At 41.8% G+C, this 26,956-nt stretch overlaps 1 protein-coding gene across 4 annotated transcripts in view; it reads right to left on the bottom strand.

Moving 5' to 3' along the window:
* SHANK2 (SH3 and multiple ankyrin repeat domains 2) overlaps positions 1–26,956 on the bottom strand; it is a 334,773-nt gene that overhangs the window by 38,213 nt on the left and 269,604 nt on the right. For 2 of the 4 annotated variants that reach the window (XM_018568872.1, XM_018568875.1), the window contains 3 exons: positions 9,350–9,485; positions 4,200–4,280; positions 3,910–3,921 (listed from right to left, as the gene is read on the bottom strand). In XM_018568872.1, the coding sequence (XP_018424374.1) occupies positions 3,910–3,921; positions 4,200–4,280; positions 9,350–9,485 (229 nt within the window). The remainder of the gene's footprint in view (positions 1–3,909; positions 3,922–4,199; positions 4,281–9,349; positions 9,486–26,956) is intronic. The other 2 variants (XM_018568874.1, XM_018568873.1) reach the window with 2 other exon arrangements.

Genomic DNA, 26,956 nt, shown 5'->3' with positions numbered 1-26,956 from the left:
GAGGGTCGCAGGCTACCTGAAATCTGTGAGTTGCTGACCTGTCAGACATCTGATTTGAAGTGGTTTTTAAATAATTGATTGCCATGGTTAGAGTAATCTTTTAGTTACAGATCAGACTCTCGTGTAAAGTGCAGCTATTCCATAATTACACATTAGGCACTAACCACATATCCAATGGGAGTAAGTACCGTCACTGGTGTACTGCAATTTACACAGAACTATTCCCATTTACTTTAACTAGATGATGGATCCACACTGTAAAATGTAATGAATTTACATCGTCACTTTAACAAACTCACAGCAACAGCTCATTTCCTAATACATGCTGAGCTCGCATCAATCTGCATACATCATTTGATGACTGTGCCACATATATTAACTCACAGAAAGAGTTGGTGTAATCAGACGGTGAGTTCGATCATTTAGTGCATTCAAGTCATTTAGTAGTTCTGTATTCACTGTGAAAGTGTTCTGGAGAGTAAACTGTTACATTGATAAATTGTAAACCCCAACAATGAAGGTCTCTTATTTACTCCCTTTTGATCTGGTCATTATACCATTGGATGTGTTTTATCTGTTAAGTAAAACTGACTAGAAACGCAGAGTGCTTGTAACTTCCTGGGCACTGGATTAAAATCTCAAACCAACAATGTTATCAGCCTTCCTAGTTCTCTTCTGTGGACTACAGACCCCTCCCTTCAATGTTATGGAGATATGGAAGAATTCTGTAGTGCTAAAACACTTTCTGTGGTAGGCTGCATCTACTGCTCCCGCATAGATACAGTACAGATAGTAAGAGTTGTCACCCTCGGACAGGAAGTGTGTGGCTGGCAGGATTACAAGATAAAAGGGGGAAAAAAAGCCTGAAAAGAAATTGAATGCAGACCACAGATCTCAGGATGGGTACGTTGCAATTGACATTTTTCTTCTTGAGTTCAGATACACTTTAATGAAAGATAAGTCTGTCTGTAATGAATTTACAGTTCATGAAATCTGTACAGGATCCTGCTGGGGTTTGTATGAAATGACAAGCTGTTCATTTGTGAAAATGCGTTCTAACAGACGTATACTCCAGTCAACCATCCCATTGATCATAAGGTCTATGGCACGGTGGCTTCTGATGCATGGTCTCCTTGGACTTTGATCCTTCCCTTTGTCAGAGACCATGTGACCATCCGTTACACAGCCGTCACAAAATGAGAAAATAATTCTAAGGATTCCGGAGAAGTTGGTTTTTCTGATTTGTCTGTGCCTTTGATAACAAATGTTGGGCATTTTCCAATGAAAGGCTTATATTGGGTTCCTGATCAGTATTGATGGCACCCCTATAGTAAATCTATGTGCAGGTCATCATATTGAGTCTGTAATAAGGAACAGGGCCCTAGAATGCCTTGATGAAGGGATCTTCTGCATCCCTACAACAATAAATATACAGCAAATTAAATATGGGGGGGGGGGGGGGCTTAAACCTGCTAAATGGTTTTATTCAATGAAAACCTAAATTGAGACAAACATGCGGCCTGCCAATCCTGACCTTTCCCTCTGAAAACGGTAAATGCCGTCTGTCTTTGTTTTCTTTCCTACTGTAACACTGACCCAAAACAAGCAAGCAGCCAGCGCAGTCAGAACACCTGGTCTGCATGTTAGCTCCAGGCCCAGTGACTCAAAATCTATGACACCTTTGGATTAGCATGACAGCCCCACACAAAGAATTTTCAGGACAAAGGTTCAGCAATGGCAGCTGCCATATTCCCCTCATTACAGGCTTGCTTTAACAGTATACTACACACAGCCATAATAACCAATCGGATATCAGCATTAAAAAATGGGTTATTGTTACTATGGGGCTCATTTCTAACAGTAAGAGAATATCGGTATCCATCCTCCATTATACTCTGCAGATTGTGGTATTCAGCTTGTGGCATCCCACTGAGTTGTCTCTTGTTCTGTCAGGTGTTTTGACTGCGCTGGCTGCTTGCTTGTTTTGGGTCAGTGTTCTGACTGCGCTGGCTGCTTGCTTGTTTTGGGTCAGTGTTCTGACTGCGCTGGCTGCTTGCTTGTAGCCCCACACAAAGAATTTTCAGGACAAAGGTTCAGCAATGGCAGCTGCCATATTCCCCTCATTACAGGCTTGCTTTAACAGTATACTACACACAGCCATAATAACCAATCGGATATCAGCATTAAAAAATGGGTTATTGTTACTATGGGGCTCATTTCTAACAGTAAGAGAATATCGGTATCCATCCTCCATTATACTCTGCAGATTGTGGTATTCAGCTTGTGGCATCCCACTGAGTTGTCTCTTGTTCTGTCAGGTGTTTTGACTGCGCTGGCTGCTTGCTTGTTTTGGGTCAGTGTTCTGACTGCGCTGGCTGCTTGCTTGTTTTGGGTCAGTGTTCTGACTGCGCTGGCTGCTTGCTTGTTTTGGGTCAGTGTTACAGTAGGAAAGAAAACAAAGACAGATGGCATTTACCCTTTTCAGAGGGAAAGGTCAGGATTGGCAGGCCGCATGAAGCAAAGCAAAACTGTGATTGGTGGAGAGCCTGATTGGAGGAAGAGCCTGGTCACATGATTTGTCAGTCATGTGACCAGGCTCTTCCTCCAAGCTTTTTTTTTGTGTGTGTTTAAAACTCTGCTCCACCAGCTTTGGAGTGCTAAAGCCAGTGGAGTGCAATTCACATGTAGAAAGCACAGAGCTGCGCTCTATAAATGTGTGGTAATCTTTTATTGTAAAGCAGTGGTCAGGCCGGGGGAAGACCATACTACTGCTTTTTGAATGGGGCCCTAAGTTTTGTACTGTGGCATTAATAGTAGCAGGAAAAGTAGAGTAAAAATACATTTGTTTTCAGACATTAACCAAATTAGTAAAAAATAAAATGTCTTCTCACTTCTATGTAACTTAAAGTACAACAATCATTGTTTGTAAGGCCCCATGTTTCCAACTGCCATACCCCGGTGAAAGATTGTACAGGACAGCTGTAGCAAAAGAACACGGAGGCCACCACTGCTGAACTTTCCTTCTGAAAATGTTATCTGGCTGTCATGATGTTTAGTTGCAATGGTTTTTGTGACTCTACACTGACTTCCTAATCTCCATGTTTGTTCCTGATCATTGCCTTAAAGTACTAAAGACAGAGGCTGCCCAACTATTAGTATTTTTTTACATGGAGATCATTAATGGCAGTCCCTTTATTCCTCTCAATACAGTTTTCCTGTAAGAGGAGATTTGGGGTGTCTGCTATTTTAATCTACTTGGCCAATAAAAGATACCTGCTAGTGTTATGTTTCCTGGATACTGAAAGTTACCGCACTCCAATGGTCTTCATGTCAAGCCGTCAAAGCTTAGTGCATGCCACGTTGTGTCACCAGCAATTACGTTTGCAGAGATGTATTGCTTGGCATAGCAAATAGCTTTTTTTATATGCAAGTTTTCTGCAGATTATGCTGCACATCCTCTGGACACAGAAAAATCTTGTCACACATAATCAAATGCAATAGATGGTGTAGTCAGTCTCAAACAATACTGCAGAAGAAAGGGAATTTGTAGATTTCAAGCCTCTGCAAGTAGCATTCAAAAGCTGGCAGGCCATGCAGGAAGTTGTAGTCCTGCCACAGTCAGAAATTGGCATAATTCTGCACTAGGGGAAGAGGATTTTACCTGGAGAATCACAATGAGTAAACGTAAAAAGATCGCCTTCCAGGCAGGTACACTTGGAAGGCAGACAACCATGTGAGTAGACCCTGTTTTCTAATTGGTTATGAAATAAGCGGCAGTGGTAACCAATCAATCTGAAAGAGTGGTGCGGCCACACAACTGGCTACGTATGGTCTCGGTTGCTTCTATACCTTGCCTGAATAAGAAACATCCAAATCACGGCCCTAACCTTCAGATCTTGTACATCTTACCTTTATCCACTGCTGAGAGGGCCCAAGAAATTAAAATGAGAGAAGAATTAGAACAAAGTAGGAAATAAAACTAAAGCACAGTAAAACACGACACAGAGAGGGCATCGTCTTCATAAAAAACATTCTCTGCGGCTGGCAAATGTACTTCACAAACATGGGGCACACTCAGAATGTTAGGAAGTCATGCAATGGCGTGCACCATAACCAGGCATCAGAATGCTGCACTTATAGACAAATCAAGCTCTTCACCCACCCCAACACTTTGCATGCCAACACAGGAACACCCTTACCAAATTCTTCCAACTCTGAGGTCATAGATTTAGACCGCAAGGACAGTGCAGTGGTGGGAGCCCGCTTTGGAGGTGGAGGGGCTTCGCATTAAAAAGAAGGATACAGACTTATCAATTAAAAGCATAACAGAGAATATTAATGAGATGAAGCTGAGACATAAAACCACATCAAACATGGCAAAGTTGGTGGACAAAGCATTTTTATTTCTCTTTGTGTTGCCTTTGGAGACTTTCCCTCACTTCCTGTCTCGAGAAACTATTGGTTGTCAAAAGGACAGGAAGTGAGGGTAAACCTCTCTATGGGGGCCCTTATCTTTCCCCGCTATATCCAATCGTACTGGCTGATCCCACAATTTACACAATCCATTCAATTTATGTAGAGTCTGGCAGGCCCTCACACTACACAGAACTGGTAAATAAATACATAAAAAAGACATTGCACAATCTGCATCCTGAGAAATTGGTAGTTTGTTTTGACCTAAATCTTCTACCAGTAGTGTTACTCCTTTATTTTTATTTGATTGAAAATTACATTTTTATTAGAGTAGGGGAAGACTAGAACCCCTGTCAGCTATTTATTGGCATCTCTGTCCTTGTTACAGATTTTCCTTACTTCCTGTCTGTTGTAACCATTGTGATTTGAGACAGTAAGGAGGAGAATCTGTCCAACAAAGTTTTGGATATCAGTAAAATCTTGGAAGGTTTTATATTCCTTCTCCGTTCTATCCAAAGCTAAAATATTTGGCTGGATATACAGTTTACTTAGACCCTTACACTATCAGTTGCTGTAATTCTGGCCACACATGCTACCATCACCATCAAATTTACCAACAACTAGGTTGCACAATCAGATTGTAGTGTGTGCCGAGCTTTACAAGAAGAAGTTTGTATAGCATAAGGTAACCAATCAGATTCTGCTGTTTCCAGTAAAGCAGAGGAAAGTAAAATGGAAATTCTAGTTGATATGGGTAATAAAAATTGCTTTTAGCTGTTGTTGGGGGAAAGCATGGATCTACTAAACTCATCTACTTATTTGAAAACAATATCCTGCACTTTGGATCAGAAGTTCATCATACACATTACAATCTGAACATAAACAGGGTTATTCACAAAAGGGTGAAGGGTTTGGAGAAAGCAGAAGAAGTGAACAATCTAGGACAAAGTAGCTGAACTGGAATTGGAGAATTTTCCAAATCAGCCTAGATTGTTCACTTCTCCCGCCTTCTCCAAACCCTTCACACTTTAGTGAATAACCCTGCAAGTCTTGGTTAATCAGCTTTAAAGTGATATTAACGTCAAATGGTTTTTAATCTATTTCAAATGCTGATGACATCACTTACAATGGATGCTGCTCCTTCATGGTATGGAGCCACCCTTGTGTGTGCTAATAAGCTGTTTGTGTCTCCACAAACACATGTACACAGCAAGGCAAGACACTGCCCTGATCCCAACCCCTCCCATCTCCAAGCTAGTAGATGAACAGCTGCTGGTGACTGCTCTGTCCCTTGTGATCCTCTATTGGACAGGAAGTTCAGGGAATGATAGCTAATTATAGCTAATTTGCCTACAAACGTCAGGTGGTCAAAATAATCTGGCCACTCAGTGTATATTGGTTTGATCTGGATCCATTACTGAAGAAAAGTTTGAGAGTTTAATACTTATTTGAATTTACAAAAACTATGTAATATGAGGACCTAGCTAAACCATCCAAACAATGTGCTTTCAATCAGGCAAGCCCTCGTACTACATAATTATTGGTAAATCTCGAACAGATTGTACTGATAGATTGTAAAGCAGCAAAATAACCAGATGTACTCATTCAGTGGCCTTCACTACAGTAACAGGGTAGAGATTAATGGAGGAATGCTTTCACACCTCGAGGTGAATGAAGGCTGATGTGAGTGGGTCAGGAGGATCTTGGGGCTGATGACTGCGCTCTCTCCGGTATTGTCCAGCTGGGTTTGCGTTGGATAAAAACTGCCATTATAATGCTTGCTGTGGTCATGAAGAATTGATTTCCCTGGTGTGCTCTATGGGTATTGCTTACATTATTCTTCTCTGCTGTGGAATGTGAACTGCGTGTTTCTGCTTGTTGCCATAGTGAATCTCACAGAAGGTAGCTTTGGGACGCAATTCGAAAACAAAATAAAAATAATACAGAAAAAAACCCCAAGATTCACGGTGTAATTAACAAGTGGATTAAAAGTAACTACACTGCAGCCTGTAATACAATGTCGTTACTCCTCAGGAGCCACATTCTTGGGGAGATGGAGGAAGCTGCGTTATCCACAACAGCCAGATATTGTAGTAACAGAGGAAAGCACGTCACCCACCACGGCCTAACGCAAGCTTTCATCTTTCTATAATAAGAGAGAGAGGAAATTGTTGCCCCTGCAGCAGCCATTTGTGAGCCGTTACTATGGGCAACATCACCTTTTCTGCAAATACGTCAAGTGAACCTTCACCCTAATTCTAAAGATTTCCTAATATTATTTTGGACCCTTCCTGTGACAGATATGGGTATTTTTTTTTGTAAATACAGTTTTGTTCAGGGTGCCGTCCCTGTGCTTTCCGAACAGAGAACAACAACTGTCACGACCACATGTTGGGATTGTGGTGCTTGTCCTGGGCATGTGCACCCCAGTGCTCTAGAGGGATCATTCTGTTTATACATTGCCAAGGCAACGGCAATGTAAACACCATCAATCCCGCAATGATTATGGCCAAATATGTAAACAAAATGATTCCTCACTACAGCGCTGGGTGCGCCGCCAATAGTGGGGAATAATTTAATTTACATCTTGTCATAGCAATGGCAACATAAATACAGCAGGCCTGGCGGCACCTATGTGGCCATTTTCCAGAGCAATGTGTAAAGCAAATGTTCCCACTAGTGCGCTGCCTAAATATGCGCTGGATTGGCCTGGCCAGATTTCATAGGATAGCGGTGCGGAGACGAGAAAGTTCACCGGAATACAACATAAGATAAGCATGTATTTTACATATATTTTTACATAAAATGTATATATACTATATTGCCAAAAGTATTGGGACGCCTTTACACGCATATGAACTTTAATGGCATCCCAGTCTTAGTCTGTAGGGTTCAGTATTGAGTTGGCCCGCCCTGTGCAGCTATAACAGCTTCAACTCTTCTGGGAAGGCGTCCACAAGGTTTAGAAGTGTGTCTACGGGAATGTTGGACCATTTATGAGGTCAGGTACTGATGTTGGACGAGAAGGCCGGGCTCCCAGTCTCCGCTCTAATTCATCCCAAAGGTGTTCTATCGGGTTGAGGTCAGGACTCTGTGCAGGCCAGTCAAGTTCCTCCACCCCAAACTCGCTCATCCATGTCTTTATGGACCTTGCTTTGTGCACTGGTGCGCAGTCATGATGGAACAGGAAGGGGCCATCCCCAAACTGTTCCCACAATGTTGGGAGCATGAATGTCTTGGTGTGCTGATGCCTTAAGTGTTCCCTTCACTGGAACTAAGGGGCCAAGCCCAACCCCTGAAAAACAACCCCCCACCATAATCCCCCCTCCACCAAACTTTACACAACTTTGGCACAATGCAGTCAGGCAAGTACCGTTCTCCTGGCAACCGCCAAACCCAGACACGTCCAGACAGAGAAGCGTGATTGGTCACTCCAGAGAACACGTCTCCACTTCTCTAGAGTCCAGTGGCGGCGTGCTTTACACCACGGCATCCAAGGCTTTGCATTGCACTTGGTGATGTAAGGCTTGGATGCAGCTGCTCGGCCATGGAAACCCATTCCATGAAGCTCTCTACGCACTGTTGTTGTGCCAATCTGACATCCACACGAAGTTTGGAGGTCTGTAGCTATTCACTCAGCAGACAGTTGGTGACTTCTGTGCACTGTGCGCTTCATCATGCGCTGACCCCGCTCTGTCATTTTACGTGGCCTACCACTTCGTGGCTGTGTTGCTGTTGTTCCCAGTTGCTTCCACTCTGTTATAATACCACTAACAGGTGACTGTGGAATATTTAGTAGCAAGGAAATTTCATGGATGGACATATTGCACATATTGGGGTGTCCCAATACTTTTGGCAATATAGTGTATATGTATATATATATTTTTTTTTATTTTTAAGGATTTTGGGTGAAGTTCCTCTTTAATGTTTTAATAAACATCCTCCATCCTTGGACTTGTTTCTCTACAGTAGTAAAACGCCTACATCCTGATGAGTGTGGTCTTTCTGCACCAGGGAACAGATTTGCATTAGGAATAAAGCCAAGCCACAGGTCCTGGGAATTGCAGAATAAGAACAAGCAGATGATTCAGCTCGCCAGTCTGCACCTACAACAGATATATCAGTTCGGGTTGGATCTAGCTTTTAAAAGGAAACCAACCAGCTGCCATCACTGCCTTCTTTTTGTAGGTGCTGTTATTGTTCTTTTTCCTTCACCATGTAGTCTGTCACTAATTTGGAGCTAGGATGGAGCATCAGAAAACCAAATGAACACATATTTACTTAGCAAATAGTGAAGGAAGGATGAGAAAAACCACATCTATTGAATGTTTAAAAACTAGTCAGGAAAGACAGCTACCAAATTACAATCCTGACATGCTTTTGGATTAAAGGGGTACAGGAGTTCTGGAACAAATATTAGGAAACCATAAGGAGTTTATTTTTAATTATACAATGTCCAAAGGGCATTGCTGTAAAAAATTCCAGATGACTGACTTGAATTATAAGATGTCGGTATTGAGAGCAGTTTCTACCAGCTGATTGCAAAGCTCGCTCTCAACATTTGGTCTGGTGCGCCTGTGTTTTCTGTGCCTCTTAGATTGTTCCTGAAGCTCCCACTAGAGGCCTCTTCCTCTCCATGCACTGCCAATCAGAACCCTTCGTCGATACGGTTTATTGAGCTCAATCTACATTTGGATCCTGCTCATTCTACATTCATCCCTCACATGTTATTTGGATTACAGCATATTACAATATTAGATGGCATAGATTTAGAAGAAAAAGGCTCAGCAACACAGGACGACAACTAAACCAGGATTTGGGTGGTAAAATAAGGAATTGCTATTGGTGATGAATAATACGTGGATGCCAGTGGAAATGAGCCGAGTGATTGGTATCAGGGAGTTGTGTATGTATGACACAAATAACAAAACAGTACCTTTTTTCCTGGCGGTATCATCTGGATCCAGGCTCCTGGTCACCGTCACAACCTTCAGAACTAGGTGATTGCCTCCATGCCTTATCATGTTAACCACTTGCCGATGGCCGACTTTAACCACATTCTCATTGTTCACCTGCAGAGAAGCAGACCGTCATTAGACATGTGTACACAGAATGCACTTTAACAAGCAAGATAGAAACATGCAACATACTGTATGGTGCCAGATATGTGACAGAGAACAGGCAGATCACCTAATATGGGAAAAATAACTGCTGCATTTGATCATGTTAGTTTACATCATTGGAAAGTCTCGGCAAGCAAAAACCAAAGCCAAGACAAAAGTTCTAGTTTGTAGGGCGTTTTCCATTTGTATACTGCCAAGTAGCCTTTGGAATCGCGCGACTTTTTTACCGCGAATCGCGGTAAAAAAAACGCGTGACGGTCGCGCGACAGACCCGCATATTACAATACGCATAGGTGTGAATGGGGCCTTAGGGCCTCCATTGATGAGATGCGGCTTGTGTTGATGGCACTAGTTTGAAATGCTTCTGAGACAGTTTAGAATACACTGACAGGTGCATTTGACCTGCTTCAAGCAGATTTTGTATTCCCATAGCCTTGTATGTCAATATAAAACCCACCTGATGCAAACCATGCTTGTGGACACAGACCATTAAGAGAGATTTCGAACATTTTCACCAGGCAGGAAGTGAGGCAAAATCTGCAATAGGGACACCGGTGCAAATACAAATCTGACAGGGGTTCTAGCCTTCCCATAATCTAAGAAAAACATTATCTCTGTCCGTGCTGCTGTGAAGGAATTACAGTCACTTCCTGTCTGGTAAAACTTTGCCAGGAGGACAGGAATGGAGGAAAAATCTCAAAGGCCTGGCTATAGAAAAAGACGTTCTAACCATTCCCCACTCTATCAACAAGAAGAAGGTTTTGCTGGACATACACTTCAAACATTTCCTTTCATTAATATTTCTATCTAACTTGACAGAGCTGATCAACTGTGCCAACAAGAAGAGGCAAAAACTGCAGCATTCGGATGTACAAAGCTGGCACACACTTTCCCCAAAAGTCTCGCAGCTGTAATTGCAGCCCAAGGTAGATCTACCAATAAATGACTTAGGAGGGTGAACTGTTATACAACCTTCAAAAGGTCTGTTTAGGTGTCACAATAAAAACAATGTGGATTCTGTTAAAGTGGAACTTGCATCAAAAGTCAAGGTCTGCTCAAGTTTTAGACCCCCCATCATGTAAAAAGCAGCGATACAGCTAAAACAAAACAAAAATCAAACATTAGGAGAAAAATGAAAAATACGTTTTACACTCTTGCTTCTAGGTAAGGGTGATGTCACTGGGCCTTCTTGGAAAGCTGAAGATCGCCAAATTTTGCAACCAGACACTCCTGCACAGAGCGGGTGAAGGCCAGGGTGTAAGGTATATTTCTGCATTTTCTACACATTAGACCCCATTAACACTGAGCTACATCAGAAAAAGCGCTTTTTCAGCGCTGATTTGAGCTGATCGACTTTGAGTGACATCGAGTTACATTGAGCTACATTGCACATATTATCGCGCTACTTTTGGCATGGACTTCGTAGCTGCTACATTGGGCTGTATCCAATCAAAAGTGTTTCCGGCTTCTATTCCTGCTTTTATTTCTGTGCAAAAGTGACCCTTCTGTAGTGCGACGTAGCGCGACAACGTCGTGCAAATTTGTGGGACATTGAGCTACACTATTGACGTCTATTGGGGCCAAATTGCACGAAATCCGCCGTGTAGGTCATGTTCAAGCGACAAGCTACCGGCGACATTGAGCTGCATTGGACAAGCTACACTGAGCGACATTGAGCTGATGTTTGAGCGATTTTTGAGCTGAAATCGCGCTACGAATCGCTCAGTGTGAATTGGGTCTTATGTTAAATCAAAAACCCGAATGAAATCCATTTTAATTCCACCTTATAATATTACAACATATGAAAAATGTCCAAAAGGGTAAATGACTTAAGCAAAGACCCTTTTGCAGTACTTGTTTGACGGCCGGTAACAAATGCAAACTGTAGAAAATCTGCATCAGCTTAAGTGGGATTCTGCTCAGAATGTTAAATAAAATGATTGCACATAATGATGGAGACAGATGGCCCGCTGAAGAAGCAATAGATCACTTTACATAGCTGGGAACTCACACGCCTGATTAATATGCCACTGATATATTATATGGCGGCAATCTATAGGAACATGTAACCAATTCCCTCATCTATTTATCGTTTTATTAAACATCAGTTCAGCAGTCTAAGTGCGATGATCTAGCACGGTAAATCACTTCATATTTCCTGCCAAATCAAGAATTAGTTCATGACCCTGGAAATGTAAATCGTATTACAGCGCAACATACTCATCTACAGCAAAAGTCACAAACACAAATTATGGTTTGGCAGTCGCCACCAGGCTCAGTGCTTTGGAACAATCAATAAGTGACTATAGATATGTACAACCTGTAGAAGAATTGTTATTTGGAGTGAACAAAACCACAGAATTCAGTATTATATTTATAGTGCTTTACTGGGCCCAGCTATTGAGCAGATTACATTGTCTGAAAGAAAAGGCACAACGGCTTTAGGCCCTCAGGCAGAACACAAGCCGTTCTCATTTGTCCTGTGGGCAACAAACCGACCACAGCGCAGTTCAATCCAATGGTGGCCCCTCCCCCTTCTACACAGGAAGTCATTCTCATTTGTCCTGTGGGCAACAAACCGACCACAGCAGAGTTCAATCCAAGGGTGGCCCCTCCCCCTTCCTCACAGGAAGCCATTCTCATTTGTCCTGTGGGCAACAAATCATTTAGAATGGATGCTGCTCCTTGATGTAAATTTTTAGCTTCCTACAGAATCAGCTGGTCCCCTGAGCACTAGTCCTGATATCCTGTTTGGGGGGAGGGGGGCTCCTTTCCCTTGCAGGGTCCTATGAAGCCACCCTTGTGTGTATCTCCACAAACACAAAGACACAGCAAGGCAAGACATTTCCTGCGCCCTACTCCTCCTTTCTCCTCCAAGCTAGTGGATGAACAGCTACTGCAGCCTGCTCTGCCCGTTGTGATTTTGTACTGGACAGGAAGTTCAGGGAAAGGGAGATGAGAGATTTGGAGCTGTTCAGAAACATGATGACCATGCCTGGGCAACAATGTAAAGAAATAGCTTGCTGGGTGATATATATTTGTCTGATCTGGATTCCTTATTGAAAGAAAGTTTGAGAGTTTAATAATACTTCAAGTTTTGGGTGGCTGACACCATACACTGGTTTCCTCTTTCCATTGGCCACCATAACCTACTGAGCAGAGTTCCTAATGTATCCCCTTCCCTGTACATGATCAGTATGTGGCTGGCACACGCTCATTCACCACTGATTACTGCAAGAGGATTACACATTACATAGCAAAGAGCTGAGTGAGATACATTACAGGCACAGCAATGTTGGGGGGGGGGGTCCAGGGTCTCTACAAGGTAAAGTGTCCCCACCAACTGCAGTAAGCCAAATATAATGGGTGACTGAACCCAGCCAGCAGAGAAATTGAGGACAGGAAAGGATGCTGCTTATATCACCCAGTCAGGTGTTAGAATTCCACCTTGTCTAGTAAAATGACAGCTGGGGTCTAGCTACTGCTGTGAAATGGCATTTATATTTCATATGAGCTCTATAAATCAGCGGTGCCGTTTCAAAAACCACTTGACGACACTAATCAAAAATTCTCAGCAGGACCCTGGACAGCTCCCTTAGTGACTCGGTAAAATATATGTCAAGTGACTTGTGAAGCATTCTCTAAGCTGCAGCCACCCAGGTATGTAAAGTAACCATTTATAGATAAACATACATTTCTCCCCATGATAGCACCGGATATATCACAGAGTGTTTATGAAAGAAGTGATGACATTATTTTAAAAGGTAAGATTGGCAATGATTCACCAAAATAGAAGGAAAGGCTCAAATACACCCATTATACAAGCTTGCCTCCCCTCTGCTGATATACAGTGCACGCTGATAGTGGATGTAATAAAGCAATGTGTAAATACCTTTATTTATTTCCGCCCCCTGTGTGTCATTGACCAGCAATCTGAGGCTGCTGGGAGGGAACCCCCTTCTCCCCCTACAAGCCAGCAGGTGACATCATGGGTCTGTCACCCCTGTTGTTGAGCCTGTTCAAAGGGGCCAGAGCCGAGTAGTCACGTGACCTCTCAGAACAAGAGAGTATTTGCACTGTGCTTTATTACAAACACTATCGGCATGTATACCAGCAGAGGGGGGTAAGGAAGTGGAGATTTGACATTGGAAGGTGAATTGTTTAAAGTAGAACTTGCACTAGAAAGCAAGGCCTGCTCATTTCATTTCTTCCTCCCCTTTATAAACTGTTGTATCATAGTAGTAGAGAAATGCAAAACATTTGGAAAATATCCTTTCCTTTGCCCTGTTCTCCACCTGCGGTGCATGGATGAGGGTGATGTCACAATCCCTTCTACAAGCTCCTGGAATCCAGGAGGATCCCAAATCTCTCAATTGCGCTGGGTTGGAACTTTTCCTGGGATCTTGCTGGAAGGATCGTGACATCACCTTCTGCAGTGCAGGTGCATTTCTCTGCTACTGTCATATAGCACTTGGTGAAGGGGGCGCTGATGTAATGGGCAGACCTTGTTTTTTAGTGCAATCTATTTGAACTAAATCTGGATAGATCACTTTACCATCCACACGAATTTATATCTACCACTCAGATCTAAAAATGCATCAGACTACATCCTCTTGGCTACCACCCTCAGTTTAACCCTCTGGTTGTGGTGGAACTTGATCTCGCTTCAAGGCTGTCATACAATAATAAACAGAAAAAAAAATGCTGTTCATCTTAATGAAATGTCTTCATCTAGTATAGAAAAAGTAAATTGAAGAATAAAATGATGGATATAACATAGAACATACAAATATAATCTCTACTATGCAATACAAGATGCTAAACTGAGCTGCCAGCAAGCCAAACCTTTATATGGTAATCTGTGAATTTATATCTCTAGAAACTTCATGGCTGCCTGAAAAAAAACATTTAAGAAAATATATATTGGCAATATATTTACTGAACAATGGAGGATACAAAATACAGAGCCTCTATATACCCGATGCTTGAGTACGTAGTCTCCCCGCCAGGCTCTTATCTTGTGTCTTTGGCCGGCAACCCCTTGGTTCTATGTGATTTCCTTGGGTAACTACTTCTATCAAGCCTTGGCTTTGCCTAATGATGATGGCTCCTATCTGGTGGTCTTATATATGGTTTTTCGTCCCCTTTTCTGTTTTTTGTTTTTTCTTGGTCACATATCTTTACCTGTGTATCTGTGCAAGAGGCTACATGTCTTTCTTTTTGCCTACTGAAATTTGTATGGTGGTTCACCTTTTGTTCTCACCGTTTGCTGTAATGTTTTCTGTATGTTATAAAATCTTAATAAAAGTTTGTGGTATAAAAAAAAAAAAATACAGAGCCTCTTACCTAAATGTGGCATGACAGGTCTACTTTAAATCTCAGCTATTCTTGTTCTCATGACTCATACATTAGGATCATGGGAAATGTAGTTTGGATACTTATGACAGGAGTGTCCAATTTTGCAGTGTACATCTAGAAAGATAGCAAATGACCTTTTTTCCACTGAAATGCAGAACAGCGTCAGCATCAGACAGCATGAATGTCAGAGGAAAGGTTCCAGCCATCCGTCAACTAGCACAGTACAACTGTTTCCTCTTGCATGCTTTAGCAGACACAAAGGTCCTGCACTGTAAATCTGTGTTTAGATGTCATGTCTACAGCTGGAGGTATTTGCTTTTAACGTTCTCATCACTGATGGTTGGAGGGAGAGTACGAGCTGCAAGAAAAAGGTCTAGTAGGCACCCTTGATCCTCGGCCATTACATTAATGAAATATATATCAGGATTACAGCTGACCATTTTCTAATGCAGATTATATACGGCGGGTAGGGAAGTATCATCAGAGTGACACCTATTAGTAGCCATCTACAAATATTACAAAATACAAGCTTTCACCATACTAGGCTCCTTTTTCCAGTAAATGGATTTGAAAACTGAGACTTGTGCTTTGAAGGCAATTTCTAATACCTTTTAGTGACTAACAAAAGTTATCACTTTGACAGTATGGCGTCACTTTATACAAGAAAACCTCAAATAGCAATTCACCCTGGAAAACTGCATTTACATTCGATCTGTGCAAGTTAACTTGATTTTGTCCCATTTTTACAACAGCTAATGTGTTTTCTATTCTGGCCAAATGTTCTTATAGTGCAACTGAAGCCAAAACACCCGTCAGGTTTTTATTGTTGAGGTGTCTGCTCTCAGACAGGACTTAGGTGCTTAAAATGACTGATGGCGAATCTTGCCTCACCAGGACCAACAGAGAGGGTGGCTCCCCTCAGCGGTGACACAGACAGCAATAAAAAGTTGACAGGAGTTCTGACCCTTCCACATTCTATCCAAAATAAAAGAAACCCCTTTGCCTTTACATACACTTTGACATTTGCTGCAACTGCTATGATGCATTTAGTGTTAGCAGAATACTACCCATTGAACCCATCAGAAGTATCTCCTGGTGTACGCAGATCATTGGTTGAGAACCAACGGGTTTTGTCTTGGACGGAGTAGGGAAAGGTTAGACACAAGTTTTTACATCCATCTGTTTTACCATTGGGGGGGATTCACTCTTCTATTTATCTTCATAAACATGGTCATCAAGACAAAAAGGAAGGGGAAATTCAAAATCAAAATTTTAGGGATGTGAGGGTAAATCCTCCAACAAGAAAAAATGTTCTGGGGACAACTGCCTGCAATGGCAATTTCTCTTCTTTCCTGTTGCGTCTCCAAGACAGACGGTGAAGGAAAGTCTCCCCAGCAGGACACACAACAAACTATAAACTGATATGGGTTTTAATTAGGAATGCAACGATACCGGTTTTTCGGTTGCGAGTACAAGTACCGATATTTTGGCTTCTGTACTTGTTGATACCGAGTACTGATTGCCCAGGAAGCCTACTCCATGTTGTTCGGCCGGCTCAATTGTGATTGGATTGGACGGTAAACCGGCTTTCCAGCCAGTCAGCATTAAGCCGGCTTCCCGGCCAATCAGGAAACCGAGCAGCGAGTAATGACCTACCTCCTGGTTTCCTGATTGGCTGGGAAGCCGGACCCATGCTGATTGGCTGGAAAGCCTGCTTCCCAGTCAATCAGCATCGAGCTGGCTGTTCACTAAACCTAAACAGATCTGTGGGAGGGACCCAGCAGGCCCCACTCCTTACAGACTGCCTCCAGAAAATTACAGGAGGGGGTGGGGAAAACACCAGTAATCCTAAACAAGGTGAGAGAGCAGCAGTGACCGGTCTTCATTACAAGAAGCTCCTGCACAGAGGTAGTGTCATGCTGGACTACTGCACAGATCTGGAAGAAGTTAGACCAATACAAGTTTCTTTAACCCCTAACAACAAAATTTCAGTCAGCTGAATAATTCTAATTGGGTGTTTTGGGCTACTGTGCCATCCATAATGATTTCCCCCTAATTAAAGTGGAACTTTCCAGGACTCCGCTGCCCCTCCTGCGTGCCCGGGTGTCGGTGGGAAGCAGTGGAGGAGAGCGGCAAACTTCTGTTTACCTCCCCGCTCTGTGGGACCGGGAGCGACACAGATTACATCACTTCTGGTACCTGAGCTGTCATTGCTCGGCCCAATGACAGCTAAAGCCCAGCAATAAGCTATTGAAGTGCGATCTGTAAACATGCTTCGGGTGCACCTTCCTACGAAAACGACGATTGCGCTACACGTTGGGTATCTCATGCCGAAGTGAGAGCAATAGTTCTAGGGCCATTATTTATGCGCATCTCTAAACTGATGACCTGTAGGGGCTTTTAAAACGTTGTCTATGGACTTTTTGGGGTACTGAATTTTGTCGGTTTCACGGATGCACAAAATGTTTAACCTGGGCATGTTGGGTATCTATTTACTCGTAGTAACCTTATCTTTTATATTTTACAAATGGGTATTTTATTGTGTTTTGGGGAACTAAAATGAATTTAAGTGCAATTGTCACTACATTTTTGGGTTTGATAAAAAGTTGTGCCAATATCCTGCAACATAAAAATTTGCAGCTGCCGCCATTTTATTCTACAGGGTCTTGGCTTTCAGAAAATATATCATGTTTAGTGCGGTTTTAAGTAATTTTCAGGCCTAAAATGTGGATTATATCATGTGTGCAAAAAATGAAAAAAAAAAAAGACCTTGGCAGCAAAAGGGTCTTTATGGGGTTAATTACTTACAATTTCTTCTTTTCTACTTCCTCATTCTATTTGGCATTAGTGATGTAGCCTGTGCCCAAGCGTTGCATCCTGGGAAGGTTACTTCACCAGAGCATTGCTGAGAAATCTCACGAGATCTCAGAGAAAGGCATTTTCCTCCCCCTAGATAATGTGCATGGTCACATGTCCTAGTCACATGTGCCAGAGTTCCAGGAAGTAAAGGGAGATATATTAATCTACCCTTAGTAAAAATGGCCACTGTGAAAAGAATGGGGAGATAAAGGAAAATAAGGTATGCAAAGAATACAAAGCCGGCAATTATCTAGAAGTATGTGTGTGTAGATTGTCATTACTAAACATTTCTGAAGCTGCCTCTGTTGTTACTTTGAAGATATAGGTAAAGTTCCTCTTTAAGGATATACCCCATGGTTTCCATTCTTGTTTAGGTCAGGTTCAAACTTCCATTATGTAGTTGTCATTTCCTAATACAGACAAAAAAAAATCTTGATTGGAGTGCCCCTTTAATAGTAAGAAAAAAAAAACAACAAACAGAATGACTCTGAAGTCCTGAAGGACAACGCAGGATCACAAAGTAGCTTCAGCAATGGTCATTGTGTAACCAGAACTTGTCATACATGAAGAAAACTTCTATTAGTCACATCATCTTGTTGTGCTTCAGTGTCATACTCAACCATCCCAATAGTTATGACTGTGTTCAATGATGTCTCTGTAAGTTAATAGGCTTTGTGATGTCACAGCAGTAACAGAACTTCCCCTGCACTGGGCTGCCGATAATAAATGTAACATGAATCTGTAACACTAGAAGCATGGCGGAGATGCCGAGAGGACCTGAGAGCTGCTTTCAATGGCATTTTCAACCAAATGACAGTCTGCATGGCAAATATTAAATCCTTATTCTGAATGTCAGAAGGATCATTGATCCTTTTCTTTATCTTCTAAACAAAGGAAGCGGTGAAATGAGGCGAGTGCGGCACAGTGATGAGGCCGGTCCTCTGGGCCCGCTCTCAGTGACCCGCCGTACACAAACGAGAGATGTTACTGATCACACTGACTGGGAACAGTGACTAATGATCCCTCTGATACTCATCTAATCCTGTGCGGCACACAGAGGAGGTCCGGCGTTCGGAGACAGAGAGGCCGCACATCTGCACTTATTCCACATATCAGCAGTAATCTGTTCTGCTCTATCTCGTGGGTTTAACAAGACGCAGAATATTTTATGCATTATTGCTCTTAAATAATGTCATATTTTTCTGCACGGTGCTGTTCTGCGATTGCATTCCCTATAACTGGGAGAAATAACACCTTTATAAGAAGATCACTGCCATAAAAAAGCAGGGGCCAGTGCCAATGCATTCCTTCGGAGCTCCCTCAAACCTTTCCAGCAACATTAGACTTTCTAAAGGGGTTGCCCCCGTTCTTTTAGGGTGGTGTGCAGCAGTCTTATATTTTGATTATTAGGGATCTATTCATAGAAAATCTGCATAGTTTATTCATCCAGTGATAATGCAGGAATATTCGTTCTGTGCCAGTTAACCAGCTGTTGTGAGAATGGGGCAAAAATTAATGTTCTTAGTGTCATTTTTCTTCTGGTCAAATGTTCTTCAATAGGGTTATTCCTACAGAACAGAGCAAATGGTGCAACCACATAAAAGTCACTAGATGGAGGGGAAGGATCATAGGAAAGAAACACACATTAGTAAGGAGACACAATGTTGCAATTCTAGAGAGCACTGGAAGGAATGAGCATTAGGGATGCACCGATACTTTTTGAGTACCAATGCCGATACTTGACATTTTGATGAGAACTACCATGGTTGCAGCGGTTGCAGCTGGAACCTGGCTCTGGCGCTCCACCACTGTACTGAAATCATTAGTCTGTATTGTTTTAGAGAAACTGTCACATGACACTAAACAAAAATGTATCAGTACTCGTACTTGTAAGTACTTGGGCAAGTATCGGTACTTGTACTCGCAAAACTGCTATTGGTGCATCCCTTTATATATATTTATAAAAACAAAATCATACATTAAGATGTACAAATCCCAGGAGCTCCTTACAAATGACAGCTGCCTCCTAACTTTTGAATTTTTCTCTAGTCTAGTCTTGGAGCTCGAAAAGTATTGGTACTTGTACCAAGTGCTGTACTTGGTATCGGTGCATCCCTAATGAGTATATAAATGTATCCATTGATACTACATGGATAACGATGGTTACATTTACAGCGCATTTAAAAAGTCTACACGCCCCTATAAAAATGCAAACAAAAAAAAACCAGACCAGAATTTTTTTTAAATAGGGATTACAATTAGGGATATGGCTGTATTCAACATCAATAACATTCAAACTGATGTTACATAGTAGTCAGTACACACCTGCCATCAATTGAAGTGACTCTAATAAGCTCATATAAAGTTCAGCTGTTCTAGTAAGAATTTACTGACATTCACTCAGGTTTGGGAAGGGGGTTTAACACCGCGGATGTCAACTGGTTAAATCAAATGCCAGGGTCCGCAAAGAGCTTACAAAGCATCAAAGGGATCTCATTGTTAAAAGGAACACAGTGAAGACGGTCATCAACAAGTGGAGAATATATGGCAGAGAAGTGACATTACCAAGAACTGGATGTTCCTCAAAATTGATGAAAGAAAAAGAAGAAAACTGGTCCAGAAGGCTGCCAAGAGGCCTACAGCAACATTAAAGGAGCTGCAGGAGTTTCTAAGAAGTACTGTTTGTGTACTACATGTGACAACAATCTCCCGTATTCTTCATATGTCTGGGCTCTTGGGTAGGGTGGCAAGACGAAAGCCTTTTCTTACAGAGAAAAACATCCAAGCCCATTTACATTTTGCAAAAACCCACAAGTGTGACAACAGCACATGGGAAAATGTGTTATGGTCTGATGAGACCAAGACTGAACGGAACTGGTGCAAAAACAATACTGCGCATCACCAAAATAACACAATACATGGTGGTGGCAGCATTATGCTTTGGGTTTGTTTTTTCAACTTTGCTGAAGTCGTTGTTGTTGGTGCAAAAACATCTGCCTCTACTAAAAAGCTGAAGATAAAGGGGAATTTCACCTTTCAACACAACAACGACCCAAAGCATAACTCCAAATAAGCAAAAAATTGCTTCACCAGAAGAAGATCGAAGTTTTGGAATAGCCCAGCCAGAGCCCGGACCTGAATTAATTTGAAAATCTTTGGGGTGACCTGAAGAGGGCTGAGCAATCTGACAGATTTGGAGCACTTCTGCAAGGAAGAGTGAGCAAAGATTCCAAAGACAAGGTGTGCAATGCTGATAGACTCCTCCCCCAAAAGACTGAATGCGGTAATTTAATCAAAAGGTGTTTCAATAAAGTATTAGTTTAAGGGTGTGCATATTTATGCAACCACGTTATTGTAAAAGTTTTATTTAATTTTTTTCCACTTTACAGATTTCAGTTTGTTTTTAATTGACTTGTACAGATTATACGTGGAACAAGATTTATCTTGCTATGATTCTTCTGACATTGTTACAAGGGTGTGTAGACTTTTTATCCATAAGCTTATTGTTTCCAGTGTTCTCTTCAATTGTATCTTGTTAGTAACATGTATGTATTGGAGCTAGGATCATAGGAAATAAATACATATTAGTAACAAGAGACAATTAAAGAGAACACTGGAAACAATAAGCATATACATGTAACCATTGCTATCCATGTAAGTAGGGAAGCATCGATACCGATATTCGGTATTGGTGCCGATACTGGGCATTTTCACGAGTACTCGTGAAAATCCCCCGATACTAATACCAGTCCTTTAAGTTTTTACACTGAACCCAGCTCGAAGTCCTTAGCAAAGTCCTTGCATCCTTCCTGTGAACCTGCAGCACCTGTTTACAGCACTGGCCGCACATCTACTTCTCCTTCCTAAAACCATGCCACCCTCGAGAACAACCAAACCTCTAGAGAGACCCCGCACAGCCCACCATAGACCCTGCACAGTCTTGCTGAGACCCTGCACAGCTCAAAGTATCTTGCTTCATACTATTCTGCATTGATGTATAATGCATTGCTAGGATTTGTAGTCCTTTATAGCCAGTTATCATTCGGCATTGCTGTATAATGTATCACTGGGATTTGTAGTCCTCTCTAGCTGATGGCATTGTTTTAGAAAACCTGTCACATGACACTTACAAAAAATGTATCAGTAATTGGTATCGGCGAGTACTTGAGGAAAAGTATCAGTACTCAGTCTAGAAAAAAGTATCAATGGATACATTCATATACGCATTCCCTCCAGCTCTCTCTAGAACTGCAACATTGTATCTCAATACTAACATATTTATTTCCTATGATCCTGAGCTCCATCTGATCTTACACTACTACTTTGAAGTCAATGGAAATCTGCTTACCTGCATTTCAACGAACATCAAGTACAGATGTCTATGAATCCTTTGTTAGGTAAAAGCAGCCAACATGTAAGTAATTATGTGTTTATAGTTACACTTTAGGGATTTGTTTCTAAATTCTTACATATGGAAACACTAGAAAGGTTCAGCTATGGTTCTTCCTAATCTACAGTATTTGTACATTTCATAAAACACTACTTGTTTTGTTCTGTGCGGTGTCTTGGGTCAGCAATAGTTCAGGAGAATACACAACACCTCCAGCTTCATATTAAAACAATATCACAGCTAAACAGAGAATAAATGAAAGAAATCAATCACTTTTGGATGCCAAAGGCTAAGAACCAGTTGTGAACATTGTTTTCATTTATTGGAAAAAAGGATCCTTCTGGAATAAAGATCCCTGCACCGAAAACGCACACTCTGCGCTCATTTCAAGAGAATCTGTCACTTTTGAAATATCTCATTTATTGGTAATTTTACTGGGAGTTATGACAATTTCTTGCATACTTTATGGGCAAAAAAAAAGTAATTCACAGTATCAGCTGGCCTGACTCTTGGCTCTTCCTAGATACACTCTATGGTTAAATGCTTCTGGACACCTCACCATCACAGCTATACAAACCTGATGGACATCCCATCCCAACCCCCACCTGCCATCCTTTGCATCTATAACAGCTTACTAGAATATTTTGGAGAGTGCCTTTGGGAATTTGCACCCATTCAACCAAGAAAGCATTTATGAGGTCAGGTACTGATGTTGGAAGAGAAGACCTGACTCCCAATCAATGTTTAGGTTCATCCCAGAGGAATTCAGTAGGGTTGAGGCCAGGGCTTTGTGTAGGCCATTTGTGTTCCTCCAGCACCAAACTCATCAAACCATGTCTTTATGGAGCTGGCTTTGTGTACAGGGGACAGTCATGCTGGAACATAAAAGAAACCTTCTGCCAACTGTTGCCTTGAGGTAGGAAGTGCACAACTGTCTAAGAGGTCTTTGTACACTGAAGCATTAACAGCGCCCCTCACTGGAAACACCTGAATTCAAATATTTGGCCTATAAAGTGCCCATCTCTTCTACATTCTGTTATTCAAAGTCGTCCTTTGCGCACGACCACCAACATCAGTTTTCCCCTCTGATAGTCAGAAAAGCTAATTAATGGCTTAACGCCTAATTTCAGGTTAAAAAAAATACCTTCAATACCACTTCAAGAGTTAACTGCTCATTTATGTGTAGGGGACGCGTTAAAAGGTCTTTTACATACCTGACCCCCACTCCCCCCAGCGGCTGGCGCTCTCCTCTTTCCCCTCTGCTCTGGTTTGTGGACTGTCCGTCGGCGCCCTCACACATAATGCAAGGCTATGGAATCTGCATGAGACATGATGATGCCTCTGACCGCCGGATATGAGGGAGGAAGAAGCAGTGTGCTCTGATCCTGGAGCCTGCGGGAGCAGGGAGCAGGTAAGTAAACGTGTTTTACACAGCTCCCCTTGACAAAAATGAGCTGTTAACCCCTGCAGTGTGGGAGTAGCCCCACTGCAAGGGCACTGTAGTTTTTTGTTTTTACTTGGATATAGACTTTAAAATGTATAAGTGGACCAAAAATACTTGCAGAAACCCCGGGAACTCCTAACTTCCTGTAGTGAGCTGACAACACTATCTGCACTGAAATTCCAAGCAGTGATTTCAGCCTAGTCCAGCTCTCATCTGCTAGAACATACAACACCTCCACAGGGGTTGTGTAGTCCAGCAGAGCAGAGTTCAAGCAGGGCTGGCAATAATGCTTAGGATTTCAGAGCAGCAGGGTGAGTGTTGTCAGCTATACAAAACACAAAAATTCCCCAGTCTCAACCTGCCAGCCAGCCTGCAACCAAACAAGTAGCCCTGTCAACAGTATGCGTTAAAATCAGAGGTTTAGTTGCACAAACTGTTGGCCAAAAATATGTAGAAGCCACACTGCCGCGCCAAGGCACCTCTGTAAAGTGTGGTCCTAACTCTATGTATCCGAGTCTCCAAGTGTGAGCACTTCTTGAGTGTTGAATGAATAACTAAATGTGCCGAGCTAAGACAATGATCAGATATAAAGAGTAAAAAAAAAATAAAAAATTAAAAAACAGTGACTCAAACAAATGTCAGTGAAAAAAAATCAATCAGGTGTAAAGTCTTTAAATCTTCATAAATCCGCGAAAGATGTCCAAATATAGCAATAGTGATGAATATTACTTGTTCCTTCACCAAATGCACCACGTGCACCACACCAGATATAGGGGTGCTCACCTTATTGATAGACCCCAGCAAGAGGTCAAACCAGGCAATTCCCTTCTTAACCAGGGGAGGGGGCCCTCAGCTCCAATCGCTCACAGATGTCCTCCATCCCTGATGATACTCACAGTGGGTGTACATTCCAGTGCCTTGTAGCTGTTAGCTTGCTTATTGGCGCAGTTCATTCTTTATATTGTACTTCTTGAGTGTTGTCAGCTCACTACAGCAAGTTAAGTGATTAATGAATTTCCAGCAGCAACATCGGGTACTGCTCTGCATTTTTAACACGGGGAATAGGGCATGTACTACTTTTTTTATTTTGCCTAGACATACACTTTAATTGTATTGAAACTGTCTTTGTAAAGCACTGCACAAATTGTTGGCGTTATATAAATCCTGTATAATATTAATAAAAAAATAAAAATTGTATACCTGTCGTTACATTAGACAACCTAAACTGACAGGATGACTATAAAGCACTCTTAGGAGCTTGAATGTACATATTACATATCTCGAGTGCCATGTGAGCTTCAAAGTCTGGGGTGCTCCATTCCATACATCTTGTCAGCCACGACCTCTCCCACAAAACTTCAGGTTGTGTGGGTTATGGGTTTGACTGAATTGGCCCTCTGACTGTGATTCATGCCATGACCCATGACACAGTTTCCTGAAAAGCCTCTTGATGACGAGAATGACTTCACTTAGAAGAATAATCTATATTGAGCCGCGGAGCAGTTTTGCACCATCGGAGAGCCAGGTCAGTGAGAGTTCTCATGACGAGTGGGTAAAGACAAATGGGAAGCTATTAAATATAAATATAGAAACACATTAAATGTGTATTTTTAGAGCACCCCTGCCAGGATTCAAAAGCTTCCCAGCTCTGGCGCCTTCCAAAATTACAGAAAATAGCAGAAAAAAATAAATCAATTTTAAACAGCATTTAAAAGGCGTCTAGGTTATTTCTAGGATTCCGCAGGCAACATCAGCTACAAGAGTGGGCAGAATAAAATGAATACAGTTGAAAAGATACCATGGATAAAAAAAATATGGGATAGTATAAAACAAACCAAACAGATGCAGAATTTTCTGAATTCCGATTACATTGTTATGTTATATTTTCATCACTGCGTTAAAGTACAGAACAGTTTTGCTCATAGTGAACCCATGCAAGGCAAAGCAACAAATCCTCTTAATGTCTCCCTTCCCCATCTGCACACAATCACCTTTCCTTTGCTTCCCTGGAAGCTCCATCCAGCCACTAGAAACGAGAAAAGGAAGCTTTGTGTAAGCGTCAGCCTGAGACATACACACAGCTTAGAGCTCATAGACATGAGTGGCTGAGGCCATATAACATACATTTTGGTGTATCTCCCCCTGCCAGGGAGCCAAAAGTGCTTCATACAGCCTCCCATAGATGTCAATAGATGTAAGTGGGTATACCCTGGTCCTTGTGTCGACAGGGTTTCCGTGTCCAGGCATTTACATCAGTACACATACACTATTGTACGCATGTACCCGCGTAAACCCACGTACAGCCATTAACTTCTATGAGAGGCTATAAGCAGCACCTGTCTCTCCCCCTAACCACGTGACAGCTTTAGATTGCGAATGAACAGGAAGCTTCTGTACTGAGAGCTTCCTGTTCATTTAGTGCTGGGGCTGCAGAAAGAGAAATTTAGAACTCTGTCCTCAATCTTTTTTTCTATTTCAAAAGGCAAATATCAGGGATCTGTTTAGAGTTCTGATATTTCCCCAAAAACCCTAACTGTTCAATAAAACAAATAAAGATTGAAAAAAATTATTTAAAAATGCTTAAAAAGGTTGGAAAAAAAGCAATTTTGCATTTTGGGCAGAAAATTTTGTAATTTCGGTTTTGGTCTAAAAATTTCATTTCGATGAATCCCTAATGATAATAATAATAAATATATATATATAAAGTTCTCGCTCTGACTGTACCTACCTATAACGCTGTATAAGTGAAGGTTTTAGTACCTGGATCCCCCACTGTCTGTATACTGCTGTGCAGCGAGGTGCAGATAACCTGCAGGCAAAGTGGCTTTTCACTAACATGAATTATTAACACTACTGAATAGTTTATGAATCATCCACGAGAACATTTAATAATAATAAAAAAAAGTGCTCCTGGATTAGAGTCCACATTTACCAAACAGAAATTGGGTCACAAATAAATTCTCCAGCCAAAAAGTTACAAACTTAGCAAGCTCCTGACAGGACAAATACAAATCTAACGTTGCTGTGATTTAACCGAGCTTTAGCCTAACTAAAAACTTTACTGAAAATGAATATTTGATTTGTATATAGAGCTCTCAGAACAATCATTTAAGGCAGATGTGAACCCTGACTGAATTACATTTAGTTTGCTAAATACATGTGTATTAATCACCTTTTATTTTTGTAATGCTTGTTATCACCATTTTCATCCCTTGTTGCATCTCAGTGCCACTGATCTCCTGCAGCCTCTTTGTAGCCGTTTCCAGTCTACATGCACTCCAGTGATGGCTGCTTGGCATTTTTCAGGATGGTGAGATCAATGTAATGTGTGTTTAAACAGTCACTCAGGAGAACAGGAGATGAAGGTAA

The sequence above is a fragment of the Nanorana parkeri genome, unplaced genomic scaffold, assembly GCF_000935625.1.
Source record: "Nanorana parkeri isolate BGI_ZX_2015 unplaced genomic scaffold, ASM93562v1 scaffold1256, whole genome shotgun sequence".
NCBI classification, from domain to species: Eukaryota; Metazoa; Chordata; class Amphibia; order Anura; family Dicroglossidae; genus Nanorana; species Nanorana parkeri.
Note: the sequence above shows the minus strand (reverse complement) of the source record. Positions and strands in the feature narration are given on the sequence as shown.